Here is a 24,960-nt window from a genome sequence, read left to right as displayed (position 1 = left end):
CTGACATTTAATAATGGTAAAAATGCTCTGTCTAAGGTCAGTTACGATCACCACTTTATTTTAAGAATGTGAAATGTCAGAATAATAGTAGAGAGAATGATTTATTTCAGCTTTTTATTTCTTTCATCACATTCCCAGTGGGTCAGAAGTTTACATACACTCAATTAATATTTGGTAGCATTGCCTTTAAATTTCAGGAGTCAGGTTTGTAGGCCTCCTTGGTCGCACATGCTTTTTCAGTTCTGCCCACACATTTTCTGACTTCGTTGTCCTTAAGCCATTTTGCCACAACTTTGGAAGTATGCTCGGGGGGTCATTGTCCATTTGGAAGACTCATTTGCGACCAAACTTTAACGTCCTGACTGATGTCTTGAGATGTTGCTTCAATATATCCACATAATTTTCCTACCTCATGAAGCCATCTATTTTGTGAAGTGCACCAGTCCCTCCTGCAGCCAAGCACCCCCACAACATGATGTTGCCACCCACATGCTTCACGGTCGGGATGGTGTTCTTCGGCTTGCAAGCCTCCCCCTTTTTCCTCTAAACATAACGATGGTCATTATGGCCAAACAGTTCTATTTTTGTTTCATCAGACCAGAGGACATTTCTCCAAAAGGTACGATCTTTGTCCCCATGTGCAGTTGCAAACCGTAGTCTGGCTTTTTTATGGCGGTTTTGGAGCAGTGGCTTCTTACTTGCAGAGCGGCCTTTCAAGTTATGTCGATATAGGACTCATTTTACTGTGGATATAGATACTTTTGTACCTGTTTCCTCCGGCATCTTCACAAGGTCCTTTGATGTTGTTCTGGGATTGATTTGCACTTTTCGCACCAAAGTACATTCATCTCTAGGAGACAGAACGCGTCTCCTTACTGAGTGGCATGAAGGCTGTGTGGTCCCATGGTGTTTATACTTGCTTACTATTGTTTGTACAGATTAATGTTTTACCTTCAGGCGTTTGGAAATTTTTCCCAAGGATGAACCAGACTTGTGGAGGTCCACAATTTATTTTCTGAGGTCTTGGCTGATTTCTTTTGATTTTCCCATGATGTCAAGCAAAGAGGCACTGAGTTTGAAGGTAGGCCTTGAAATACATCCACAGGTACACCTCCAACTGACTCAAATGATGTCAATTAGCCTATCAGAAGCTTCTAAAGCCATGACATCATTTTCTGGAATTTTCCAAGCTGTTAAAAGGCACAGTCAACTTAGTGTATGTAAACTTCTGACCCACTGGAATTGTGATACAGTGAATTATACGTGAAATAATCTGTCTGTAAACAATTGTTGGAAAAAGTACTTGCGTCATGCACAAAGTAGATGTCCTAACCAACTTGCCAAAACTATAATGTTTAAATGTACTGTTGAAGTCAGAACTTTACATACACAGAAGTTTACATCCAACATAGGTTGGAGTCACTAAAACTAGCTGTTCAACCACTCCACAAATGTATTGTTAACAAACTAAACACCTACAGTAGATGTACACTAAACAGGTACATTAAAAATAATTTAAACCATTGCCATGGCAACATGATGGGCAGCCATTACTGTCTAACGCCAGACTAACAGCAATACAATCATTCTGAGCCCACAAAGCAGACCTTGTGGTGTGGACACACAGTGTTCACTATTACAGAAATCCACCAATCCATCAGCAGGTGGTATATTGTTGGCCTCAACACCTGTTGGCCTCGCAGGTTTCATCAGATAGTTGAAATAAATGGTAGTCATCATCATAACTATAATCATAGTCATAAAGCCACCTTTATGCTCGCGCCAAACTGTCCTGCCATTTAGATTTACTGTCAATGTGCTGCTGAAGAGAGAGAGGAGGGTGAACACATACACACACACACACCAATACAGTTCCCTGTGGGCACACCCACCCACACAGGTGTGTTCTACCTGAGAGCTCTACTCTGGAAGGCACAAAATAGCTCCCATCAGAAATGGCTGGGGGGGGGGGCTCTCATCAGAAATGGCTGGGGGGGCTCTCATCAGAAATGGCTGATGGGGGGGGGGGGCTCTCATCAGAAATGGCTGGGGGGGCTCTCATCAGAAATGGCTGGGGGGGGTGGGCTCTCATCAGAAATGGCTGATGGGGGGGGCTCCCATCAGAAATGGCTGAGGGGAGGCTCCCATCAGAAGTACACTGGTGAATTCTCAAGGGAGTACAAAGACACACACTGTACCACACACACAATACGGCAGGTGTGGAAGACAAATTAGATTCAATATGAATATAATCCCTCAACTTTCTAATATCGTCCAGAGAGATTAGCTGTTCACAACGTCTGACTTGTCGTTGAATGAGAAACTTACAAAATGTGCTCATTGCCATGTCTGTCATCATTCTTTAAATAAGCCACACCAGTGGAGGCTGGTGGGAAGAGCCACACGTGAGTTGGAATGAATCTGAGAGGAAAAAAGTAGCATGGTTTTGATGATAGTTTAATGGTGGTTTTGACTCAGAATGAATAACACCATCTAGTAATATTGCATAAGTGGCATGATACTGTGGTCTTTCTGTTCATACCACTGTGACCTGTGTAAATATGGACCACTGTAAGAAATTAAAAAACAAGGTAACTATGACAACGCAAAGAAAAATAAAATGCATAAATTAAAAAAATTAAAAAACAAGATGGTGAAAAAGTCTAATCTAGTCAGTAGTGACATATTCAAGTAAAAATGAAAGGAAAAATCAACTTTTCTTTTCTAACACATTGGGTTTTAATAAAGTCGTAAAAGTTCTTCAACATAACATCACGCCGTCTTGATTCACAGCCGAGCTGCAGTCTCTCTCTAAACACACTGCTTTTGATCATCTTTGATTACAGAATCTGAATGAACATTTTGATGAAACAGTATATGCCAGGTGGTTTTGGTCAACACAGTCGTTTTTTTAGGTATAACTGGTCATCTCTGGTACATAAAGACAGTAAAAACTAATCTGATGGGAGATACACAGCTCCACCTCTCTCCAGGTCATAACCTGTCTCTACAGTCACTGAGACTTGACTGATACAATGGACCCATTGAGATAACAGAAGTAGATACAGAACCACTTCCTCCTAGTCTTATACATCACCATGTGACATGCCAGGATTTCAACCTTTATTGAAAGCTTTTTAGATAGGTTTCCTTCCAATTGGCGACAGGTGTTAATGAGAATATTCAAAAACATCAGAAGAAACATGGACATTTCCCCACCAGATACAAGTTTCCATCACACTGGATAAAAGGCTGTGTGTGATGGCAGAGCGCACATAAAAAACAACTTTTGTCGTTAAATTCTCACGCGCACTGAATAAAAAATAAAAATAAAGTTAAATGGGCTTCCATCACATTTGGGCTCCCGAGTGGCACAGCGGTCTGAGACACTGCATCTCAGTGCAAGAGGCGTCACCTGGTTCGAATCCGGGCTGTATCACATCCGGCCGTGATTGGGAGTCCCACAGGGTGGAGCACAACTGGCACAGCGTCGTCTGGGTTTGGCCGTCATTGTAAATAAGAATTTGTTCTGGAACTTGCCTAGTTAAATAAAAGGTAACATTTTCAACTCTACTGATGACTTTGTCACTACAAATTGTTGCGTTGTATAGCAAATGTGTCCCACTCTGGTTTTGACACATGTTCTAGCTCACAGATGCGGGTAGGCCTATAGCCTACATGATGAGATTATTATGGGCAAAAGAGAAAGATTTCTTTCTTATTTGTCAAACGGCAGCGAAGCATCGATCATCATGTCACCAGAATAAAGCCCTTGATATTGAATGGTAAGGAGCATCATCATGTCACCAGAATAAAGCCCTTGATATTGAATGGTAAGGAGCATCATCATGTCACCAGAATAAAGCCCTTGATATTGAATAGTAAGGAGCATCATCATGTCACCAGAATAAAGCCCTTGATATTGAATGGTAAGGAGCATCATCATGTCACCAGAATAAAGCCCTTGATATTGAATAGTAAGGAGCATCATCATGTCACCAGAATAAAGCCCTTGATATTGAATAGTAAGGAGCATCATCATGTCACCAGAATAAAGCCCTTGATATTGAATGGTAAGGAGCATCATCATGTCACCAGAATAAAGCCCTTGATATTGAATAGTAAGGAGCATCATCATGTCACCAGAATAAAGCCCTTGATATTGAATGGTAAGGAGCATCATCATGTCACCAGAATAAAGCCCTTGATATTGAATAGTAAGGAGCATCATCATGTCACCAGAATAAAGCCCTTGATATTGAATGGTAAGGAGCACCATCATGTCACCAGAATAAAGCCCTTGATATTGAATGGTAAGGAGCATCATCATGTCACCAGAATAAAGCCCTTGATATTGAATAGTAAGGAGCATCATCCTGTCACCAGAATAAAGCCCTTGATATTGAATGGTAAGGAGCATCATCATGTCACCAGAATAAAGCCCTTGATATTGAATAGTAAGGAGCATCATCATGTCACCAGAATAAAGCCCTTGATATTGAATGGTAAGGAGCATCATCATGTCACCAGAATAAAGCCCTTGATATTGAATAGTAAGGAGCATCATCATGTCACCAGAATAAAGCCCTTGATATTGAATAGTAAGGAGCATCATCATGTCACCAGAATAAAGCCCTTGATATTGAATGGTAAGGGGCATCATCAGGTCACCAGAATAAAGCCCTTGATATTGAATGGTAAGGAGCATCATCACTTTAGACTTTTACCACCCATCTCATATCCCATCTTGTCTAGCATATATTGTTTTGTCGACATTTGGACAAGTTCACTGACAAATTTGCCGTTTCCATCAGGTCTGTGGTGACATTTTCTTTCCCGACTCACATAAAGAGTTTGGATGGAAACCTGCTTAGTGTTGGAGTTATTCTCATTTCTGGGTAAAGGTGCAGAACACAAGGTACTAATATACAGCATGCAGTGTAAAGATAATGTACTATCATGTTGCAGCAACAAGGTGAGTTGTGGACCTATAGTTTATCTGAGAGATACTATTGGAAGACAGTAGAACAAGATCTCCACATTGCTCATCAAGACGACTCATTATCTACTTGGAATGTCAACAGACGTGTAAACAACAACAACAACAACAAAAGTGACACAAATCTCCCTTTGAGGTGCTGTAAAGGCATTTACAAGCCAACCGGTTGCTGTGACTCCTGATACAGTGTTGCTGTTGTATATTCTACTCAACTTCTCAGTGACCTCCAGAAAGAACAACAGTGAGAATATAAGCAGCTAAACAAGTGCAGCATCTCTCAAGTGTGTGTGTGTGTGTGTGTGGTTGTGTGTGTGTGTGTGTGTGGTTGTGTGTGTGTGTGTGTGTGTGTGTGTGTGTGGTTGTGTGGTTGTGTGTGTGTGTGTGGTTGTGTGTGTGTGGTTGTGTGTGTGTGTGTGGTTGTGTGTGTGTGTGTGTGTGTGGTTGTGTGTGTGTGTGTGTGGTTGTGTGTGTGTGTGTGTGTGTGTGTGTGTGTGTGTGTGTGTGTGTGGTTGTGTGTGTGTGGTTGTGTGTGTGTGTGTGTGTGTGTGTGTGTGTGGTTGTGTGTGTGTGTGTGTGTGTGGTTGTGTGTGTGTGTGTGTGTGTGTGTGTGGTTGTGTGTGTGTGTGTGGTTGTGTGTGTGTGTGGTTGTGTGTGTGTGTGTGTGTGTGGTTGTGTGTGTGTGTGTGGTTGTGTGTGTGTGTGTCTCAAGCAGTATAGCTCCGTAACGCTAAACCGTTCTAGTAGCACCGACAGTGTTCTGTGAAGACACCGTGATACATGTTTATGGTACCTGCCTAGCATAGGATAGCTATTCTACAGGTATTGTGGTTTACTGTGTATTAATCTAGTGTCCCAGTGTTGAGTCACAGAGGAAGTCCCCCTGCTTTTAGGGAGGTTTCTCTGGTCCTTCTTCTGGCTATGGCCTCCTGCTTCTTCCTCTCAATCTCCTCCTCCGTGCATCTCCCCGTCATCTGACTGTTGACAAACACTGAGAAACAAATCAGATGACATGGAAATTAGGACCCTGAATGCAATTGAAAAGCTGATGAAGACAGAATGTGTCTACAGTGGCTGACGGACAAAAAGCACAGACAATTAGTGTATCAATTTTATGCACAAAAAGGTAACACATTTACTCAGCCATTTACCTCCTAACCTCTCAGAGCCCTGACCCAACAGCCATCTATTTACCTCCTAACCTCTCAGAGCCCTGACCCAACAGCCATCTATTTACCTCCTAACCTCTCAGAGCCCTGACCCAACAGAGCCCTGACCCAACAGCCATCTATTTACCTTCTAACCTCTCAGAGCCCTGACCCAACAGCCATCTATTTACCTCCTAACCTCTCAGAGCCCTGACCCAACAGCCATCTATTTACCTCCTAACCTCTCAGAGCCCTGACTCAACAGAGCCCTGACCCAACAGCCAGGACAACGGAGTGGATCCTATGCAGCGACCCAAAAAAACGACTTCGAAAGAGAGGGAAACGAGGCGGTCTTCTGGTCAGACTCCGGAGACGGGCACAGCGCGCACCACTCCCTAGCATTCTTCTTGCCAATGTCCAGTCTCTTGACAACAAGGTTGATGAAATCCGAGCAAGGGTAGCACTCCAGAGGGACATCAGAGACTGTAACGTCCTTTGCTTCACTGAAACATGGCTCACTGGAGAGACGCTATCCGAAGCGGTGCAGCCAACGGGTTTCTCCACACATCGCGCAGACAGAAACAAACATCTTTCTGGTAAGAAGAGGGGCGGGGGCGTATGCCTCATGGCCAACGTGACATGGTGTGATGAAAGAAACATACAGGAACTCAAATCCTTCTGTTCACCTGATTTAGAATTCCTCACAATCAAATGTAGACCGCATTATCTACCAAGAGAATTCTCTTCGATTATAATCACAGCCGTATATATCCCCCCCCAAGCAGACACATCGATGGCTCTGAACGAACTTTATTTAACTCTCTGCAAACTGGAAACAATTTATCCGGAGGCTGCATTCATTGTAGCTGGGGATTTTAACAAGGCTAATCTGAAAACAAGACTCCCAAAATTTTATCAGCATATCGATTGCGCAACCAGGGGAGGAAAGACCTTGGACCATTGTTACTCTAACTTCCGCGACGCATATAAGGCCCTGCCCCGCCCCCCTTTCGGAAAAGCTGACCACGACTCCATTTTGTTGATCCCTGCCTACAGACAGAAACTAAAACAAGAGGCTCCCACGCTGAGGTCTGTCCAACGCTGGTCCGACCAAGCTGACTCCACACTCCAAGACTGCTTCCATCACGTGGACTGGGAGATGTTTCGTATTGCGTCAGATAACAACATTGACGAATACGCTGATTCGGTGTGCGAGTTCATTAGAACGTGCGTTGAAGATGTCGTTCCCATAGCAACGATTAAAACATTCCCTAACCAGAAACCGTGGATTGATGGCAGCATTCGTGTGAAACTGAAAGCGCGAACCACTGCTTTTAATCAGGGCAAGGTGTCTGGTAACATGACCGAATACAAACAGTGCAGCTATTCCCTCCGCAAGGCTATCAAACAAGCTAAGCGCCAGTACAGAGACAAAGTAGAATCTCAATTCAACGGCTCAGACACAAGAGGCATGTGGCAGGGTCTACAGTCAATCACGGACTACAGGAAGAAATCCAGCCCAGTCACGGACCAGGATGTCTTGCTCCCAGGCAGACTAAATAACTTTTTTGCCCGCTTTGAGGACAATACAGTGCCACTGACACGGCCTGCAACGAAAACATGCGGTCTCTCCTTCACTGCAGCCGAGGTGAGTAAGACATTTAAACGTGTTAACCCTCGCAAGGCTGCAGCCCAGATGGCATCCCCAGCCGCGCCCTCAGAGCATGCGCAGACCAGCTGGCCGGTGTGTTTACGGACATATTCAATCAATCCCTATACCAGTCTGCTGTTCCCACATGCTTCAAGAGGGCCACCATTGTTCCTGTTCCCAAGAAAGCTAAGGTAACTGAGCTAAATGACTACCGCCCCGTAGCACTCACATCCGTCATCATGAAGTGCTTTGAGAGACTAGTCAAGGACCATATCACCTCCACCCTACCTGACACCCTAGACCCACTCCAATTTGCTTACCGCCCAAACAGGTCCACAGACGATGCAATCTCAACCACACTGCACACTGCCCTAACCCATCTGGACAAGAGGAATACCTATGTGAGAATGCTGTTCATCGACTACAGCTCGGCATTCAACACCATAGTACCCTCCAAGCTCGTCATCAAGCTCGAGACCCTGGGTCTCGACCCCGCCCTGTGCAACTGGGTACTGGACTTCCTGACGGGCCGCCCCCAGGTGGTGAGGGTAGGCAACAACATCTCCTCCCCGCTGATCCTCAACACTGGGGCCCCACAAGGGTGCGTTCTGAGCCCTCTCCTGTACTCCCTGTTCACCCACGACTGCGTGGCCACGCACGCCTCCAACTCAATCATCAAGTTTGCGGACGACACAACAGTGGTAGGCTTGATTACCAACAACGATGAGACGGCCTACAGGGAGGAGGTGAGGGCCCTCGGAGTGTGGTGTCAGGAAAATAACCTCACACTCAACGTCAACAAAACTAAGGAGATGATTGTGGACTTCAGGAAACAGCAGAGGGAACACCCCCCTATCCACATCGATGGAACAGTAGTGGAGAGGGTAGCAAGTTTTAAGTTCCTCGGCATACACATCACAGACAAACTGAATTGGTCCACTCACACAGACAGCATCGTGAAGAAGGCGCAGCAGCGCCTCTTCAACCTCAGGAGGCTGAAGAAATTTGGCTTGTCACCAAAAGCACTCACAAACTTCTACAGATGCACAATCGAGAGCATCCTGGCGGGCTGTATCACCGCCTGGTATGGCAACTGCACCGCCCTCAACCGTAAGGCTCTCCAGAGGGTAGTGAGGTCTGCACAACGCATCACCGGGGGCAAACTACCTGCCCTCCAGGACACCTACACCACCCGATGTCACAGGAAGGCCATAAAGATCATCAAGGACATCAACCACCCGAGCCACTGCCTGTTCACCCCGCTATCATCCAGAAGGTGAGGTCAGTACAGGTGCATCAAAGCTGGGACCGAGAGACTGAAAAACAGCTTCTATCTCAAGGCCATCAGACTGTTAAACAGCCACCACTAACACTGAGTGGCTGCTGCCAACACACTGACACTGACTCAACTCCAGCCACTTTAATAATGGGAATTGATGGGAAATGATGTAAATATATCACTAGCCACTTTAAACAATGCTACCTTATATAAATGTTACTTACCCTACATTATTCATCTCATATGCATACGTATATACTGTACTCTATATCATCGACGGTATCCTTATGTAATACATGTATCACTAGCCACTTTATACTATACTATGCCACTTTGTTTACATACTCATCTCATTTGTACATACTGTACCCGATACCATCTACTGTATCTTGCCTATGCTGCTCTGTACCATCACTCATTCATATATCCTTATGTACATATTCTTTATCCCCTTACACTGTGTACAAGACAGTAGTTTTGGAATTGTTAGTTAGATTACTTGTTATTACTGCATTGTCGGAACTAGAAGCACAAGCATTTCGCTACACTCGCATTAACATCTGCTAACCATGTGTATGTGACAAATAAAATTTGATTTGATTTGATTTGATCTATTTACCTCCTAACATCTCAGAGCCCTGACCCAACAGCCATCTATTTACCTCCTAACCTCTCAGAGCCCTGACCCAACAGAGCCCTGACCCAACAGCCATCTATTTACCTGCTAACCTCTCAGAGCCCTGACCCAACAGCCATCTATTTACCTCCTAACCTCTCAGAGCCCTGACCCAACAGCCATCTATTTACCTGCTAACCTCTCAGAGCCCTGACCCAACAGCCATCTATTTACCTCCTAACCTCTCAGAGCCCTGACCCAACAGCCATCTATTTACCTCCTAACCTCTCAGAGCCCTGACCCAACAGCCATCTATTTACCTGCTAACCTCTCAGAGCCCTGACCCAACAGCCATCTATTTACCTCCTAACCTCTCAGAGCCCTGACCCAACAGCCATCTATTTACCTCCTAACATCTCAGAGCCCTGACCCAACAGCCATCTATTTACCTGCTAACCTCTCAGAGCCCTGACCCAACAGCCATCTATTTACCTCCTAACCTCTCAGAGCCCTGACCCAACAGCCATCTATTTACCTCCTAACCTCTCAGAGCCTTGACCCAACAGCCATCTATTTACCTCCTAACCTCTCATAGCCCTGACCCAACAGCCATCTATTTACCTCCTAACCTCTCAGAGCCCTGACCCAACAGCCATCTATTTACCTCCTAACCTCTCAGAGCCCTGACCCAACAGCCATCTATTTACCTCCAAACATCTCAGAGCCCTGACCCAACAGCCATCTATTTACCTCTTAGGAGATAAATAGATGGGTGTTGGGTCAGGGCTCTAAGAGTTAGCATAATACTAGAGTTAAACTGTGGTGGATTATTGTTTTGCCTTTTTATGGGGTAAAAAGCTCACCTTTGTTGCCGATGGCGGCCGAGTCCGACAGATGTCTCTTGAACGATGACGCATGATGGGAATTTGAGTTTGGGAGGGTTCTCGCCGACACTGTCCGTGGCATGACCGACTTTGAGTTCTCCGCTTGGAAGGTTCTAACTCCAAGGGATCCTAGGCCAAATGTTCCACAGCCTGGAGCACCCTTCAGCTGGGTAAACTTGCCCAGACCCTCCCCGCTGCCTAGATGGTTCTGGGACGTGACTGTATGATGTCCGACCCAAACATTTCCTGCTTTCGCTGGAATGTTCCATCTCTGAAAGTGCACAGGGGTGCTGCTCCCATCTCCTGGTGCTGAGTTGGAGCGGCCAGACGTGCAGGTGGTTGACTGTTTACTGCTAGGACCACCTACAGCCATATCTATAGTCACAGTCCCCTCTCTCGTTGCAGCCAGAGGGGCGGATGGAGGAGCTTTCGGTTTGCTCTCTTGGAAGCGGATCTCAGTGGCATCCATGGTTACGGAGGCCTCCTTGGACAGGTGCTGACTGTTGGAGATCCTCTCCATGTCGTCACACACCTGATACAGCAGTTCGTCATCGTCACCTTCGTCGTCGTTCCAAAGCAACTCAGAGTCAAACAGGGACTGGAGGTCCTCCTCTGAGAGGTCTTTGAAAGCTGAGTCTGGGGCTGTGGTTCCACGTGAGGTTGGAGTTGTGGCTGTGCTCACCCCATCAGCCTTCCCTTCTGCAGAGTCTCTACTGGGGCCCCTACTCCCCACAGCCGCAGACACGCCGGGCCTGGGTCTCTCAGGCTGGGCCTCTCCAACAGTGAGGAACGGTCTGAGTGCTTCTTTGGTTGTCGGAGCCATATTCACCTGGAAACAAAGGTTGGGCTCCAGCAGGAAAGTGCTTCTGCTGGTGGGCTTGGGTTTAGGACATGGCCCAGTGAGGCCACCTCTGTTTGAGGGTTGAAGGTGTGTGCTTGTCCCCTTCCAGACAGAGTGAGATGGCAGGCTGATAGGATTAGAGGTAGTAGAGGAGGGTGGTAGGGTCTTCTCTGTATCTGTCAGCAGCTGTGTGTGGTCTCTGTCAGTGCTCAGAGTCAGTGAGCTGCTGGGTTTGGGGGACAGCGTTTTCAGCCCCTCGGGATTCTGGGTCATCTCCAACACGATAGGGTCACTGAGAAGGTCATCATCCTCCCAGTCAAAGTCCTCGTCTTTCGCCACAGTCGTCATGGCGTTCCACTGTCCCACTTCCTCTTTACCAGTACGAGCCGATGAACCAGACGTGCTTCCCCCGCCAGGCTTGACCTCCGACTCTTTGACGAGGTCATTGGCAGTGAGACGGCTGACCCCAACTTGAACCTTGACCTCCTGAGAACAGGTGGAGGCGGTCGACCCTTGGCTGAGCCGTCCGGTGACTCGCTGCGTCGGCCCGTCGAACAGAGCGTTAAGCTCCGCCTCTACCTGCTGGGCTGATGACGACATTGTCGTCGGGCCCTTGGGTTCCTCCCCGTAGCGGTTGTTGTTTATGGTATTGTTTGTGTGTTCAGCGCTCCTCTTCTCTCGGTCCTGCTGGTGCATGTTGATGTCAAACTGCCTGGCCAGCTGCATCAAGTCCTCCACTGAGCTTTTCCTGTAGAGAGGAGAGGATGAAGTGAGTGGATGAATGAACAAAAGGAAGGCATAATGAATATATTGAGGAACCTTTGAAGAAGCTAGTATAAGCACTATCAAAATATCTGAACACAAGAATGATCTGATTAAGAGAACTACTGGAAAAGACAAAACTATTGGACGAGAAATAAACCTTACACGTTTAAAATAAAAGGTTTTCAACCTGATTACACAAGTGATTTGTACAAGTTCACTCACCGAGTGGATCTCTTCCTTGCTTTGGGCGGGCGTACCTCTGGGGTACATGGGACAGCACTGTCCCCAATCCACTGGAGCAGAGGACTATCCACAGAGACATGCTGGGCATCCTGGAGAAGAAGACATGATTTACAACAGCTGGTTTGTGTGCTGTGACCGACCTGAAGCTCTGGGGGGGTACATTCTAGCCAGGGCCCAGGCTTTGACCTCCAGTGCTTCAAGAAGAACCAGATTTAGAATGTCTCTTTGCATCCACTGAAACAAACCAACACAGTAGAATGCGGTCTTTTACATTTTAATATAACGAGGCCTTTATATCCACAGTAACACATGATTCAAAAGCACGTTGGTGCTGCAGGGTGCATCTATTCATTTATCTAATGTCACTAGGCCAGTTAGTTAAGAACAAATTCCCGTTTACAATGACGGCCTATACGCCCATCTATCAATGGACCTCAGTGACACGGTGAACATGTTTTATATACTGACCTTAGGGGCGATCCGATTGACAATGTCTGATATCTCAACAACTCTGGTGTTGCCGGGCCCTTCGCCTGGAGAATGAGGACAGCAACAGTTAAGCCTTCTGATGGCACATATACATAGTAACCACAAACACTTTGGGCACAAAGGCCACTAGCGGAAACTGTGAGTAGCCTGTGTGTAGGCTCTGTGGAGGAATGAAACACATGACCTCCTATCAACTGGCTTTGAGAAGAAGAACAAAAAGATGGGTGGATTGAGGATGACTCATGATGGTCTGATAGGTGTGAGGAGAATGAGGAAGAGGAGGAATGAAGGACAACGTTATGCTAATGTTAAAAAAACAGCTTCTATCTCAAGGCCATCAGACTGTTAAACAGCCACAACTAATATTGAGTGGCTGCTGCCAACACACTGACTCAACTGCAGCCACTTTAATAATGGGAATTGATGGGAAATGATGTAAATATATCACTAGCCACTTTAAACAATGCTACCTAATATAATGTTTACATACCCTACATTATCATCTCATATGTATACGTATATACTCTACTCTATATCATCTACTGCATCTTTATGTAATACATGTATCACTAGCCACTTTAACTATGCCACTTTGTTTACATGCTCATCTCATATGTATATACTGCACTCGATACCATCTACTGTATCTTGCCTATGCCGCTCTGTACCATCACTCATTCATATATCTTTATGTACATATTCTTTATCCCTTTACACTTGTGTGTATAAGACAGTAGTTTTGGAATTGTTAGTTAGATTACTTGTTGGTTATTACTGCATTGTCGGAACTAGAAGCACAAGCATTTCGCTACACTCGCATTAACATCTGCTAACCATGTGTATGTGACAAATAAAATTTGATTTGATTTAAAGCTAAATCAGCCTTTTGCTCATCAAGTGACTTAACAACATACCACTTCTAGCAGGAGTAGGTGATGCCGGGTCCCATATGATGTCTTGTAAAATATCTCCATCCCCGGGGGAATCAGCAGTGTTGTTTAAACCCGTGTATCTGCCCCTCGCTCGTCGTTTGGGGGTCTCCAGATCTGGTGGGAACGAGACAAACTGTAAGGTCACTAGACATACTAAATAGGTGAACAACAAAATGGGGTCTACCTGGTCACGCATGAGTACAATAGGGAGAGCATCAGCACGTGTGTTTGACTAGGGGCTAGTGCATTGTTCAGTTAGGCATGGAGCCATGTCATCGTGGAATGCTCTGCCACCAGAGGTTACTCAGGGAAAAAGTCTGTTTAGCTTTAAAAAATATATATATATATCACAGCACCTCTCCTCTTTCTGAAGATTATATATATATATACTTTTTTTATTTAACAAGGCAAGTCAGTTTAAGAACAAATTATTATTTACAATGACGGCCGACCCCGGCCAAACCCTAATGACGCTGGGCCAATTGTGCGCCGCCTTATGGAACTCTCAATCATGGCTGGTTGTGATACAGCCTGGAATCGAACCTGTAGTGACGCCTCTAGCACTGAAGATGCAGTGCCTTAGACCGCTGTGATACAGCCTGGAATCTAATCTGTAGTGACGCCTCTACCACTGAAGATGCAGTGCCTTAGACCGCTGTGATACAGCCTGGATTGGAACAAGGGTCTGTAGTGATGCCTCTACCACTGAAGATGCAGTGCCTCAGACCGCTGTGATACAGCCTGGATTGGAACAAGGGTCTGTAGTGACACCTCTACCACTGAAGATGCAGTGCCTCAGACTGCTGTGATACAGCCTGGATTGGAACAAGGGTCTGTAGTGACACCTCTACCACTGAAGATGCAGTGCCTCAGACCGCTGTGATACAGCATGGATTGGAACAAGGGTCTGTAGTGACGCCTCTACCACTGAAGATGCAGTGCCTCAGACCGCTGTGATACAACCTGGATTGGAACAAGGGTCTGTAGTGACGCCTCTACCACTGAAGATGCAGTGCCTCAGACCGCTGTGATACAACCTGGATTGGAACAAGGGTCTGTAGTGACACCTCTACCACTGAAGATGCAGTGCCTCAGACCGCTGTGATACAGCCTGGATTGGAACAAGGGTCTGTAGTGACGCCTCTACCACTGAAGATGCAGTGCCTCAGACCGCTGTGATACAACCTGGATTGGAACAAGGGTCTGTAGTGACGCCTCTACCACTGAAGATGCAGTGCCTCAGACCGCTGTGATACAACCTGGATTGGAACAAGGGTCTGTAGTGACGCCTCTACCACTGAAGATGCAGTGCCTCAGACCACTGTGATACAACCTGGATTGGAACAAGGGTCTGTAGTGACGCCTCTACCACTGAAGATGCAGTGCCTCAGACCGCTGTGATACAGCCTGGATTGGAACAAGGGTCTGTAGTGACGCCTCTACCACTGAAGATGCAGTGCCTCAGACCGCTGTGATACAACCTGGATTGGAACAAGGGTCTGTAGTGACGCCTCTACCACTGAAGATGCAGTGCCTCAGACCGCTGTGATACAACCTGGATTGGAACAAGGGTCTGTAGTGACGCCTCTACCACTGAAGATGCAGTGCCTCAGACCGCTGTGATACAGCCTGGATTGGAACAAGGGTCTGTAGTGATGCCTCTACCACTGAAGATGCAGTGCCTCAGACCGCTGTGATACAGCCTGGATTGGAACAAGGGTCTGTAGTGACGCCTCTACCACTGAAGATGCAGTGCCTCAGACCGCTGTGATACAACCTGGATTGGAACAAGGGTCTGTAGTGACGCCTCTACCACTGAAGATGCAGTGCCTCAGACCGCTGTGATACAACCTGGATTGGAACAAGGGTCTGTAGTGACACCTCTACCACTGAAGATGCAGTGCCTCAGACTGCTGCACCACTCGGGAGGCCCAAAATCTCATCTAACTGTATATAAGAATATGAATACGTATACATTAATAGTGTGTAAATAGTAAATATTAATAGTGTGTAAATAGTATTTTTGTTGTCTCTATGTGTCTTTCTAATATATATATATACTCTTATTATGTATTATATTTGTATAAAATGCCTTTGGCTATAACTGTTTTGTACTTTGTAATTTATTTGTAAAGGTACTCAGGAAGAGTAGCTGCGGCATTTACTGTAGTTAATTAAAGGTTCAAATGAAAAAGCTAATGGGGATCCTAATAAACAAAACCAACGAGGAATCACATCAGATCTATATATTGCATTTCTATCTGCAACGTTGAAGAACGTTTGGCAACTGAACGTGGCCCTGGCTAGCTACGTCTATGCCCAGCTAATTAACGTTAGAGCTGTTTATCCTGCAACCTACACGGACGTTTGCCAGTTAGCTATTGAGTCTAGATGTTGTTAGCTACCCAACTAGCTGGTTAGCAATACCATTCCCGTGCACTTTTAGCAACCATCTTACCTTTAGACCGAGTATGTGGTGACTTCCTGACAGAAGGTGAAGATTGGGGTGTCAGTTTCTGACTTTTACCCGATTTGTTTGTTCTCAGCCTTTTTTGTGAAAATGTGGAACCATGACTCCAGATTTCACTTAAGTCATTTGAGCCAGTGTTATGATCGTGCTTTCTTGGATTTGGCATATTTCGCCGTCAGTTTTCTTGTTCATCATTTGACTTGACCATTTAAACGCAAATCGAATCGTTTGTCATTATCCGATTGCTTATCTTCGTGGGTAAAAGTGTGCGGTGGTTTGTGTTCAGCATGTACGCCGCCATGATGTTGTGTGACGTCACGCCAAAACGCATAAACCTGATTGGTTAATAGCGCCTTACCCGCTCCCTCTGCAAAAGTGAAGTTGCCCCCAGACACTGAACTGAGATCAGTTTTTCGATTTCACTCACTTTTTGTAACCTAAGAGTCATGGCAACTAGGATGTTTACTAGTTGTATTTACAAGTGATGCTGAAATATGTTAGAACACGGACATGCTTTGTTTATCAGGACGTTTTGGAAGTTTATTTGTAATAGTCCATATGTATTAAATACAGTAAATCAAAGTTTATTTGTCACGTGCGCTGAATACAACAGGTGTAGTAGACCTTACAGTGAAATGCTGAATACAACAGGTGTAGTAGACCTTACAGTGAAATGCTGAATACAACAGGTGTAGTAGACCTCACAGTGAAATGCTGAATACAACAGGTGTAGTAGACCTGACAGTGAAATGCTGAATACAACAGGTGTAGTAGACCTCACAGTGAAATGCTGAATACAACAGGTGTAGTAGACCTTACAGTGAAATGCTGAATACAACAGGTGTAGTAGACCTTACAGTGAAATGCTGAATACAACAGGTGTAGTAGACCTGACAGTGAAATGCTGAATACAACAGGTGTAGTAGACCTCACAGTGAAATGCTGAATACAACAGGTGTAGTAGACCTTACAGTGAAATGCTGAATACAACAGGTGTAGGTAGACCTTACAGTGAAATGCTGAATACAACAGGTGTAGGTAGACCTTACAGTGAAATGCTGAATACAACAGGTGTAGTAGACCTTACAGTGAAATGCTGAATACAACAGGTGTAGGTAGACCTTACAGTGAAATGCTGAATACAACAGGTGTAGGTAGACCTTACAGTGAAATGCTGAATACAACAGGTGTAGGTAGACCTTACAGTGAAACGCTGAATACAACAGGTGTAGGTAGACCTTACAGTGAAATGCTGAATACAACAGGTGTAGGTAGACCTTACAGTGAAATGCTGAATACAACAGGTGTAGGTAGACCTTACAGTGAAACGCTGAATACAACAGGTGTAGGTAGACCTTACAGTGAAATGCTGAATACAACAGGTGTAGGTAGACCTTACAGTGAAACGCTGAATACAACAGGTGTAGGTAGACCTTACAGTGAAATGCTGAATACAACAGGTGTAGTAGACCTTACAGTGAAATGCTGAATACAACAGGTGTAGGTTGACCTTACCGTGAAATGCTGAATACAACAGGTGTAGGTAGACCTTACAGTGAAATGCTGAATACAACAGGTGTAGGTAGACCTTACAGTGAAATGCTGAATACAACAGGTGTAGGTAGACCTTACAGTGAAATGCTGAATACAACAGGTGTAGGTTGACCTTACCGTGAAATGCTGAATACAACAGGTGTAGGTAGACCTTACAGTGAAATGCTGAATACAACAGGTGTAGGTAGACCTTACAGTGAAATGCTGAATACAACAGGTGTAGTAGACCTTACAGTGAAATGCTGAATACAACAGGTGTAGTAGACCTTACAGTGAAATGCTGAATACAACAGGTGTAGTAGACCTTACAGTGAAATGCTGAATACAACAGGTGTAGTAGACCTTACAGTGAAATGCTGAATACAACAGGTGTAGGTAGACCTTACAGTGAAATGCTGAATACAACAGGTGTAGGTAGACCTTACAGTGAAATGCTGAATACAACAGGTGTAGTAGACCTTACAGTGAAATGCTGAATACAACAGGTGTAGTAGACCTTACAGTGAAATGCTGAATACAACAGGTGTAGTAGACCTTACAGTGAAATGCTGAATACAACAGGTGTAGGTAGACCTTACAGTGAAATGCTGAATACAACAGGTGTAGGTAGACCTTACAGTGAAATGCTGAATACAACAGGTGTAGTAGACCTTACAGTGAAATGCTGAATACAACAGGTGTAGTAGACCTTACAGTGAAATGCTGAATACAACAGGTGTAGTAGACCTTACAGTGAAATGCTGAATACAAGAGGTGTAGTAGACCTTACAGTGAAATGCTGAATACAACAGGTGTAGTAGACCTTACAGTGAAATGCTGAATACAAGAGGTGTAGTAGACCTTACAGTGAAATGCTGAATACAACAGGTGTAGTAGACCTTACAGTGAAATGCTGAATACAACAGGTGTGGTAGACCTGACAGTGAAATGCTGAATACAACAGGTGTAGTAGACCTTACAGTGAAATGCTGAATACAACAGGTGTAGTAGACCTTACAGTGAAACGCTGAATACAACAGATGTGGTAGACCTGACAGTGAAATGCTGAATACAACAGGTGTAGTAGACCTTACAGTGAAATGCTGAATACAACAGGTGTAGTAGACCTTACAGTGAAATGCTGAATACAACAGGTGTAGTAGACCTTACAGTGAAATGCTTACTTACAGGCTCTTACCAACAGTGCAAAAAATGTGTTAGGTGAACAATAGGTAAGTAAAGAAATAAAACAACAGTAAAAAGACAGTGAAAGATAACAGTAGTGAGGCTATATACAGGAGAGAGGCTACATACATACAGTAGAGAGGCTATACACAGTAGTACACACTACTGCCCTAAATGTTTACATTCAGAATCACAGAGGACATCCTATCAAAAAAAGTTTTTTCCTTCTTTATATTTGTATATAATTGGTTGTTACAGTGAAATGCTGAATACAACATACCTTACAGTGAAATGCTTACTTACAGGCTCTAACCAATGGTGCAAAAAAATTTATTAGCTGAAGAATAGGTTATTAAAGAAATAAAAACAACAGTAAAAACAATAGCGAGGCTACATACAGACACCAGTTAGTCAGGCTGATTGAGGTAGTATGTACATGTAGATATGGTTAAAGTAACTGTGCATATATGATGAACAGAGAGTAGCAGCAGCGTAAAAGAGGGGTTGGCGGGTGGCAGGACACAATGCAGATAGCCCGGTTAGCCAATGTGCGGGAGCACTGGTTGGTCGGGCCAATTGAGGTAGTATGTACATATGTACATGAATATATAGTTAAAGTGACTGTGCATATATGATAAACAGAGAGTAGCAGCAGTGTAAAAAGAGGGGTTGGGGGGGAGGAACACAATGCAAATAGTCTGTGTAGCCATTTGATTACCTGTTCAGGAGTCTTATGGCTTGGGGGGTAAAACTGTTGAGAAGCCTTCTTGTCCTAGACTTGGCGCTCCGGTACCGCTTGCCATGCGGTTGTAGAGAGAACAGTCAATGGCATTCCTCTGATATCGCCTGGTGTATAAGTCCTGGATGGCAGGCAGCTTAGCCCCAGTGATGTACTGGGCCGCACGCACTACCCTCTGTAGTGACTTGCGGTCGGAGGCCAAGCAATTGCCGTACCAGGCAGTGATGCAACCTGCTCTCGATGTTGCAGCTGTAGAAGCTTTTGAGGATCTCAGGACTCATGCCAAATCTTTTTAGTTTCCTGAGGGGGAATAGGTTTTGTCGTGCCCTCTTCACGACTGTCTTGGTGTGTTTGGACCGTTCTAGTTTGTTGGTGATGTGGACACCAAGGAACTTGAAGCTCTCAACCTGCTCCACTACAGCCCCGTCGATGAGAATGGGGCGTACTCGGTCCTACTTTTCCTGTAGTCCACAATCATCTCCGTAGTGTCGGTTACGTTGAGGGATAGGTTGTTATTCTAGCACCACCCTGTCAGGTCTCTGACCTCCTCCCTATAGGCTGTCTCGTCGTTGTTGTGTCATCTGCAAACTTAATGATGATGTTGGAGTCGTACCGGGCCATGCAGTCGTGGGTGAACAGGGAGTACAGGAGGGGGCTGAGCACGCACCCCTGGGGGGATCCAGTGTTGAGGATCAGCGTGACAGATGTGTTGCTACCTACCCTCACCACCTGGGGGCGGCCTGTCAGGAAGTCCAGGATCCAGTTGCATAGGGAGGTGTTTAGTCCCAGGATCCTTAGCTTAGTGAAGAGCTTTGAGGGTACTATGGTGTTGAACGCTGAGCTGTAGTCAATGAATAGCATTCTCACATAAGTGTTCCTTTTGTCCAGGTGGGAAAGGGCAGTGTGGAGTGCAATAGAGATTGCATCATCTGTGGATCTGTTTGGGCGGTATGCAAATTGGAGTGGGTCTAGGGTTTCTGGGATAATGGTGTTGATGTGAGCCATTACCAGCCTTTCAAAGCACTTCATGGCTACGGACGTGAGTGCTACGGGTCTGTAGTCATTTAGGCAGGTTGCCTTTGTGTTCTTGGGCACAGGGACTACGGTGGTCTGCTTGAAACATGTTGGTATTACAGACTCAATCAGGGACATGTTGAAAAGGTCAGTGAAGACACCTGCCAGTTGGTCAGCACATGCCCGGAGCACACGTCCTGGTAATCCGTCTGGCCCTGCAGCCTTGTGTATGTTGACCTGTTTAAAGGTCTTACTCACGTCGGCTACGGAGAGCGTGATCACACAGTCGTCCGGAACAGTTGATGCTCTCATGCATGCCTCAGTGTTGCTTACCTCGAAGCGATCATAGAAGTGATTTAGCTCGTTTGGTAGGCTCGTGTCACTGGGCAGCTCGCGGCTGTGCTTCCCTTTATAATCTGTAATAGTTTGCAAGCCCTGCCACATAAGACGAGCGTCGGAGCCGGTGTAGTAGGATTCAATCTTAGCCCTGTATTGACGCTTTGCCTGTTCACCATCTCACCAGAGCTCTCAAAATAATAACAGCATTTTAAAACAGATGGAAAGTTCAGGAGGATACATAAAATAGCCTAGAATAAAACGAGCCTGTGTCATATGCAATCAGCCATAGAGTGAAACTTTACACTACCTGGCTCTTTAAAGTGATAACTCAACCAAATGCCTCATTTATTTTTTTGCCACTTAAGCTGACTGTCCCGCATGTCATCAGCTTTGGGAAGTGATACTCCACTCATCTGTACCCAACCCCTCCGATACACTTGAAGCCCTGGGCCCATATCCACAAAACTCCTTAATCATTAGGATCTAAAAGGCGATACTGATCCTAGATCAGCTCTCCTACTCTGAGAGGCTTTGTGGATACGGGCCCAGGGCTGTTTGCTCTGAATCTCTATGCAAACATGGTGGTAATGTGTCACTTCCCTCATCACACTGATGTGGAGACATGACCCTTTCCTGGTGGGGTCCAACACTGACTGTTAAGGTCACACACTCTTTAGACCGATTGTGTGTGTGTGTGTGTGTGTGTGTGTGTGTGTGTGTGTGTGTGTGTGTGTGTGTGTGTGTGTGTGTGTGTGTGTGTGTGTGTGTGTGTGTGTGTGTGGTGTATCAGAGGGGTTGGTAGAGATGAAGACCATTCTCCATCTCTGGATAGTAAAGTATTCTTCTAGATCCAGGTTAGATAAGTCTGGAGTGTATGTAAAAGCTGATAGGAAAAATCTATATGGATAAATATTATATTAGTCAAAACTTGACCTAAATTAACCTAAAATCAATTTTTTAGAGGGGTATTTTCTTTCCAGTTTTATTATCAAGAGAGATCTAAGGTTGATATATACTGCATTAGATCATTCAGTATAGTAGCCTAACCTGTGTGTTCAGCAGATATAGTTGGGTTATAGTTGGGTTAGATTTGGGGTCAGATATAGTTGGGTTAGGTTTGGGGTCGATATAGTTGGGTTAAGTTGGAGCGGCAGGGTAGCCTAGTGGTTAGAGTGTTGGACTAGTAACCGAAAGGTTTCATGTTCAAATCCCCGAGCTGACAAGGTACAAGGTCGTTCTGCCCACTGTCATTGAAAATAAGGCCGTCATTGAAAATAAGAATTTGTTCTTAACTGACTTGCCTAGTTAAATAAAGGTAAAAAATAATTGGTTTAGTCAGATATAGTTGGTTTAGGGTCAGATAGAGTTGGGTTAGGGTCAGATGTAGTTGGGTTAGGTTTAGGGTCAGATATAGTTGGGTTAGGACCAGATATAATTTGGTTATATCAGATATAGTTGGGTTAGGGTTAAGGTCAGATATAGTTGGGTTAGGGTTGGGGTTCGATATAGTTGGTTTAGGGTTATATATTGTTAAAGTTAGTGTCAGATAGAGTTGGGTTAGGGTTAGGGTTCGATATAGTTGTGTCAGGGTTAGGGTCAGATATAGTTGGGTTGGGGTCAGATATAGTTGGGTTAGGGTCAGATATAGTTGGGTTAGGGTTAGGGTCAGATATAGTTGGGTTAGGGTCAGATATCGTTGGGTTAGTGTCAGATATATTTAGGTCAGGTCTAGGGTCAGATAGAGTTGGGTTAGGGTTGGGGTTCGATATAGTTGGTTTAGGGTTATATATAGTTAGGGTCAGGGTCAGATATAGTTGGGTAAGGGTCAGATAGAGTTGGGTTCAGGTCAGATATATTTGAGTTGGGGTTAGATATAGTTGGTTTAGGGTTAGCGTCAGATATAGTTGTGTTAGGGTCAGATATAGTTGGGTTAGAGTCAGGTATAGTTGGGTTAGGGTTAGGGTCAGATATGGTTGGGTTATGGTCAGATATAGTTGGGTTAGGGTCAGATATAGTTGGGTTAGGGTCAGATATAGTTGGGTTAGGTCTAGGGTCAGATATAGTTTGGTTAGGTCTAGGGTCAGATAGTTTGGTTAGGTTTAGGGTCAGATATAGTTGGGTTAGGCACAGATATAGTTAGGTTAGGGTCAGGTATAGTTGGGTTTGGGTCAGATATAGTTGGGTTAGGGTCAGATATAGTTGGTTTAGGGTCAGATATAGTTGGGTTTGGGTCCGATCCAGTTAGGTTAGGGTCAGATATATTTGGGTTAGGTCTAGGGTCAGATAGAGTTGGGTTAGTGTTTGATGTAGTTGGTTTAGGGTTATATATTTAAAGGTAGGGTCAGATATAGTTGGGTTAGGTTTAGGGTTAGGGTCAGATATAGTTGGGTTAGGGTCAGATATAGTTGGGTTAGGGTCAGATATATTTGGGTTAGGTCTAGGGTCAGATAGAGTTGGGTTAGTGTTTGATGTAGTTGGGTTAGGGTCAGATGGTTTAGGGTCAGATATAGTTGGGTTAGGGTCAGATATAGTTGGGTTAGGTTTAGGGTTAGGGTCAGATATAGTTGGGTTAGGGTCAGATATAGTTGGGTTAGGGTCAGATATAATTGGGTTAGGGTCAGATATAGTTGGGTTAGGGTCAGATGTAGTTGGGTTAGGGTCAGATATAGTTGGGTTAGGGTCAGATATAGTTGTGTTAGGGTCAGATGTAGTTGGGTTAGGGTCAGATATAGTTGGGTTAGGGTCAGATATAGTTGGGTTAGGGTCAGATGTAGTTGGGTTAGGGTCAGATATAGTTGGGTTAGGGTCAGATATAGTTGGGTTAGGGTCAGATGTAGTTGGGTTAGGGTCAGATATAGTTGGGTTAGGGTCAGATATAGTTGGGTTAGGGTCAGATATAGTTGGGTTAGGGTCAGATATAGTTGGGTTAGGGTCAGATATAGTTGGGTTAGGGTCAGATGTTGTTGGGTTAGGGTCAGATATAGTTGGGTTAGGGTCAGATATAGTTGGGTTAGGGTCAGATATAGTTGGGTTAGGGTCAGATATAGTTGGGTTAGGGTCAGATGTAGTTGGGTTAGGGTCAGATATAATTGGGTTAGGGTCAGATATAGTTGGGTTAGGGTCAGATGTAGTTGGGTTAGGGTCAGATATAGTTGGGTTAGGGTCAGATGTAGTTGGGTTAGGGTCAGATATAGTTGGGTTAGGGTCAGATATAGTTGGGTTAGGGTCAGATATAGTTGGGTTAGGGTCAGATATAGTTGGGTTAGGGTCAGATATAGTTGGGTTAGGGTCAGATATAGTTGGGTTTGGGTCAGATATAGTTGGGTTAGGGTCAGATATAGTTGGGTTAGGGTCAGATATAGTTGGGTTAGGGTCAGATATAGTTGGGTTAGGGTCAGATATAGTTGGGTTAGGGTCAGATATAGTTGGGTTAGGGTCAGATATAGTTGGGTTAGGGTCAGATATAGTTGGGTTAGGGTCAGATATAGTTGGGTTAGGGTCAGATATAGTTGGGTTAGGGTCAGATATATTTGGGTTAGGTCTAGGGTCAGATAGAGTTGGGTTAGGGTCAGATATAGTTGGGTTAGGGTCAGATATAGTTGGGTTAGGGTCAGATATAGTTGGGTTAGGGTCAGATATATTTGGGTTAGGTCTAGGGTCAGATATAGTTGGGTTAGGGTCAGATATAGTTGGGTTAGGGTCAGATATAGTTGGGTTAGGGTCAGATATAGCTGGGTTAGGTCTAGGGTCAGATATAGTTGGGTTAGGGTCAGATATAGTTGGGTTAGGGTCAGATATAGTTGGGTTAGGGTCAGATATAATTGGGTTAGGGTCAG

General features: G+C 44.9%; 2 protein-coding genes across 2 annotated transcripts; both read right to left on the bottom strand.

The window, feature by feature from the left end:
* Window positions 1–3,455: 3,455 nt before the first annotated feature.
* Window positions 3,456–5,352, bottom strand: LOC118966069. Its single transcript, XM_036988247.1, has 2 exons — window positions 4,672–5,352; window positions 3,456–4,623 (listed from the first exon to the last, which is right to left on the bottom strand). Exons 1-2 carry the CDS (start codon window positions 4,709–4,711, stop codon window positions 3,719–3,721), a joined length of 945 nt encoding a protein of 314 aa, XP_036844142.1. The 5' UTR covers window positions 4,712–5,352; the 3' UTR covers window positions 3,456–3,718.
* Window positions 5,353–5,785: 433 nt separating this feature from the next.
* On the bottom strand, window positions 5,786–16,600 carry si:dkey-78p8.1 (ewing's tumor-associated antigen 1). The gene is made up of 6 exons (XM_036988242.1): window positions 16,303–16,600; window positions 13,827–13,958; window positions 12,892–12,956; window positions 12,403–12,512; window positions 10,554–12,163; window positions 5,786–5,987 (listed from the first exon to the last, which is right to left on the bottom strand). The coding sequence occupies exons 1-6, from the start codon at window positions 16,478–16,480 to the stop codon at window positions 5,863–5,865; spliced, it is 2,220 nt and encodes a 739-aa protein (XP_036844137.1). The 5' UTR covers window positions 16,481–16,600; the 3' UTR covers window positions 5,786–5,862.
* Window positions 16,601–24,960: the final 8,360 nt, after the last annotated feature.

The sequence above is a fragment of the Oncorhynchus mykiss genome, chromosome 1, assembly GCF_013265735.2.
Source record: "Oncorhynchus mykiss isolate Arlee chromosome 1, USDA_OmykA_1.1, whole genome shotgun sequence".
In the NCBI taxonomy this organism is placed as follows: Eukaryota; Metazoa; Chordata; class Actinopteri; order Salmoniformes; family Salmonidae; genus Oncorhynchus; species Oncorhynchus mykiss.
Note: the sequence above shows the minus strand (reverse complement) of the source record. Positions and strands in the feature narration are given on the sequence as shown.

Coding starts and splice junctions, on each gene's coding strand:
- LOC118966069 (XM_036988247.1), bottom strand. CDS start 4,711: ATGATGCTCCTTACCATTCAATATCAAGGGCTTTATTCTG. Junction 4,624..4,671: donor ATATCAAGGGCTTTATTCTG/GTGACCTGATGA, acceptor GGCTTTATTCTG/GTGACATGATGATGCTCCTT.
- si:dkey-78p8.1 (XM_036988242.1), bottom strand. CDS start 16,480: ATGCCAAATCCAAGAAAGCACGATCATAACACTGGCTCAAATGACTTA. Junction 12,513..12,891: donor TCAATCGGATCGCCCCTAAG/GTCAGTATATAA, acceptor CTTCTTCTCCAG/GATGCCCAGCATGTCTCTGT. Junction 5,988..10,553: donor GGCCGCCATCGGCAACAAAG/GTGAGCTTTTTA, acceptor TTTGTTTCTCAG/TGTTTGTCAACAGTCAGATG.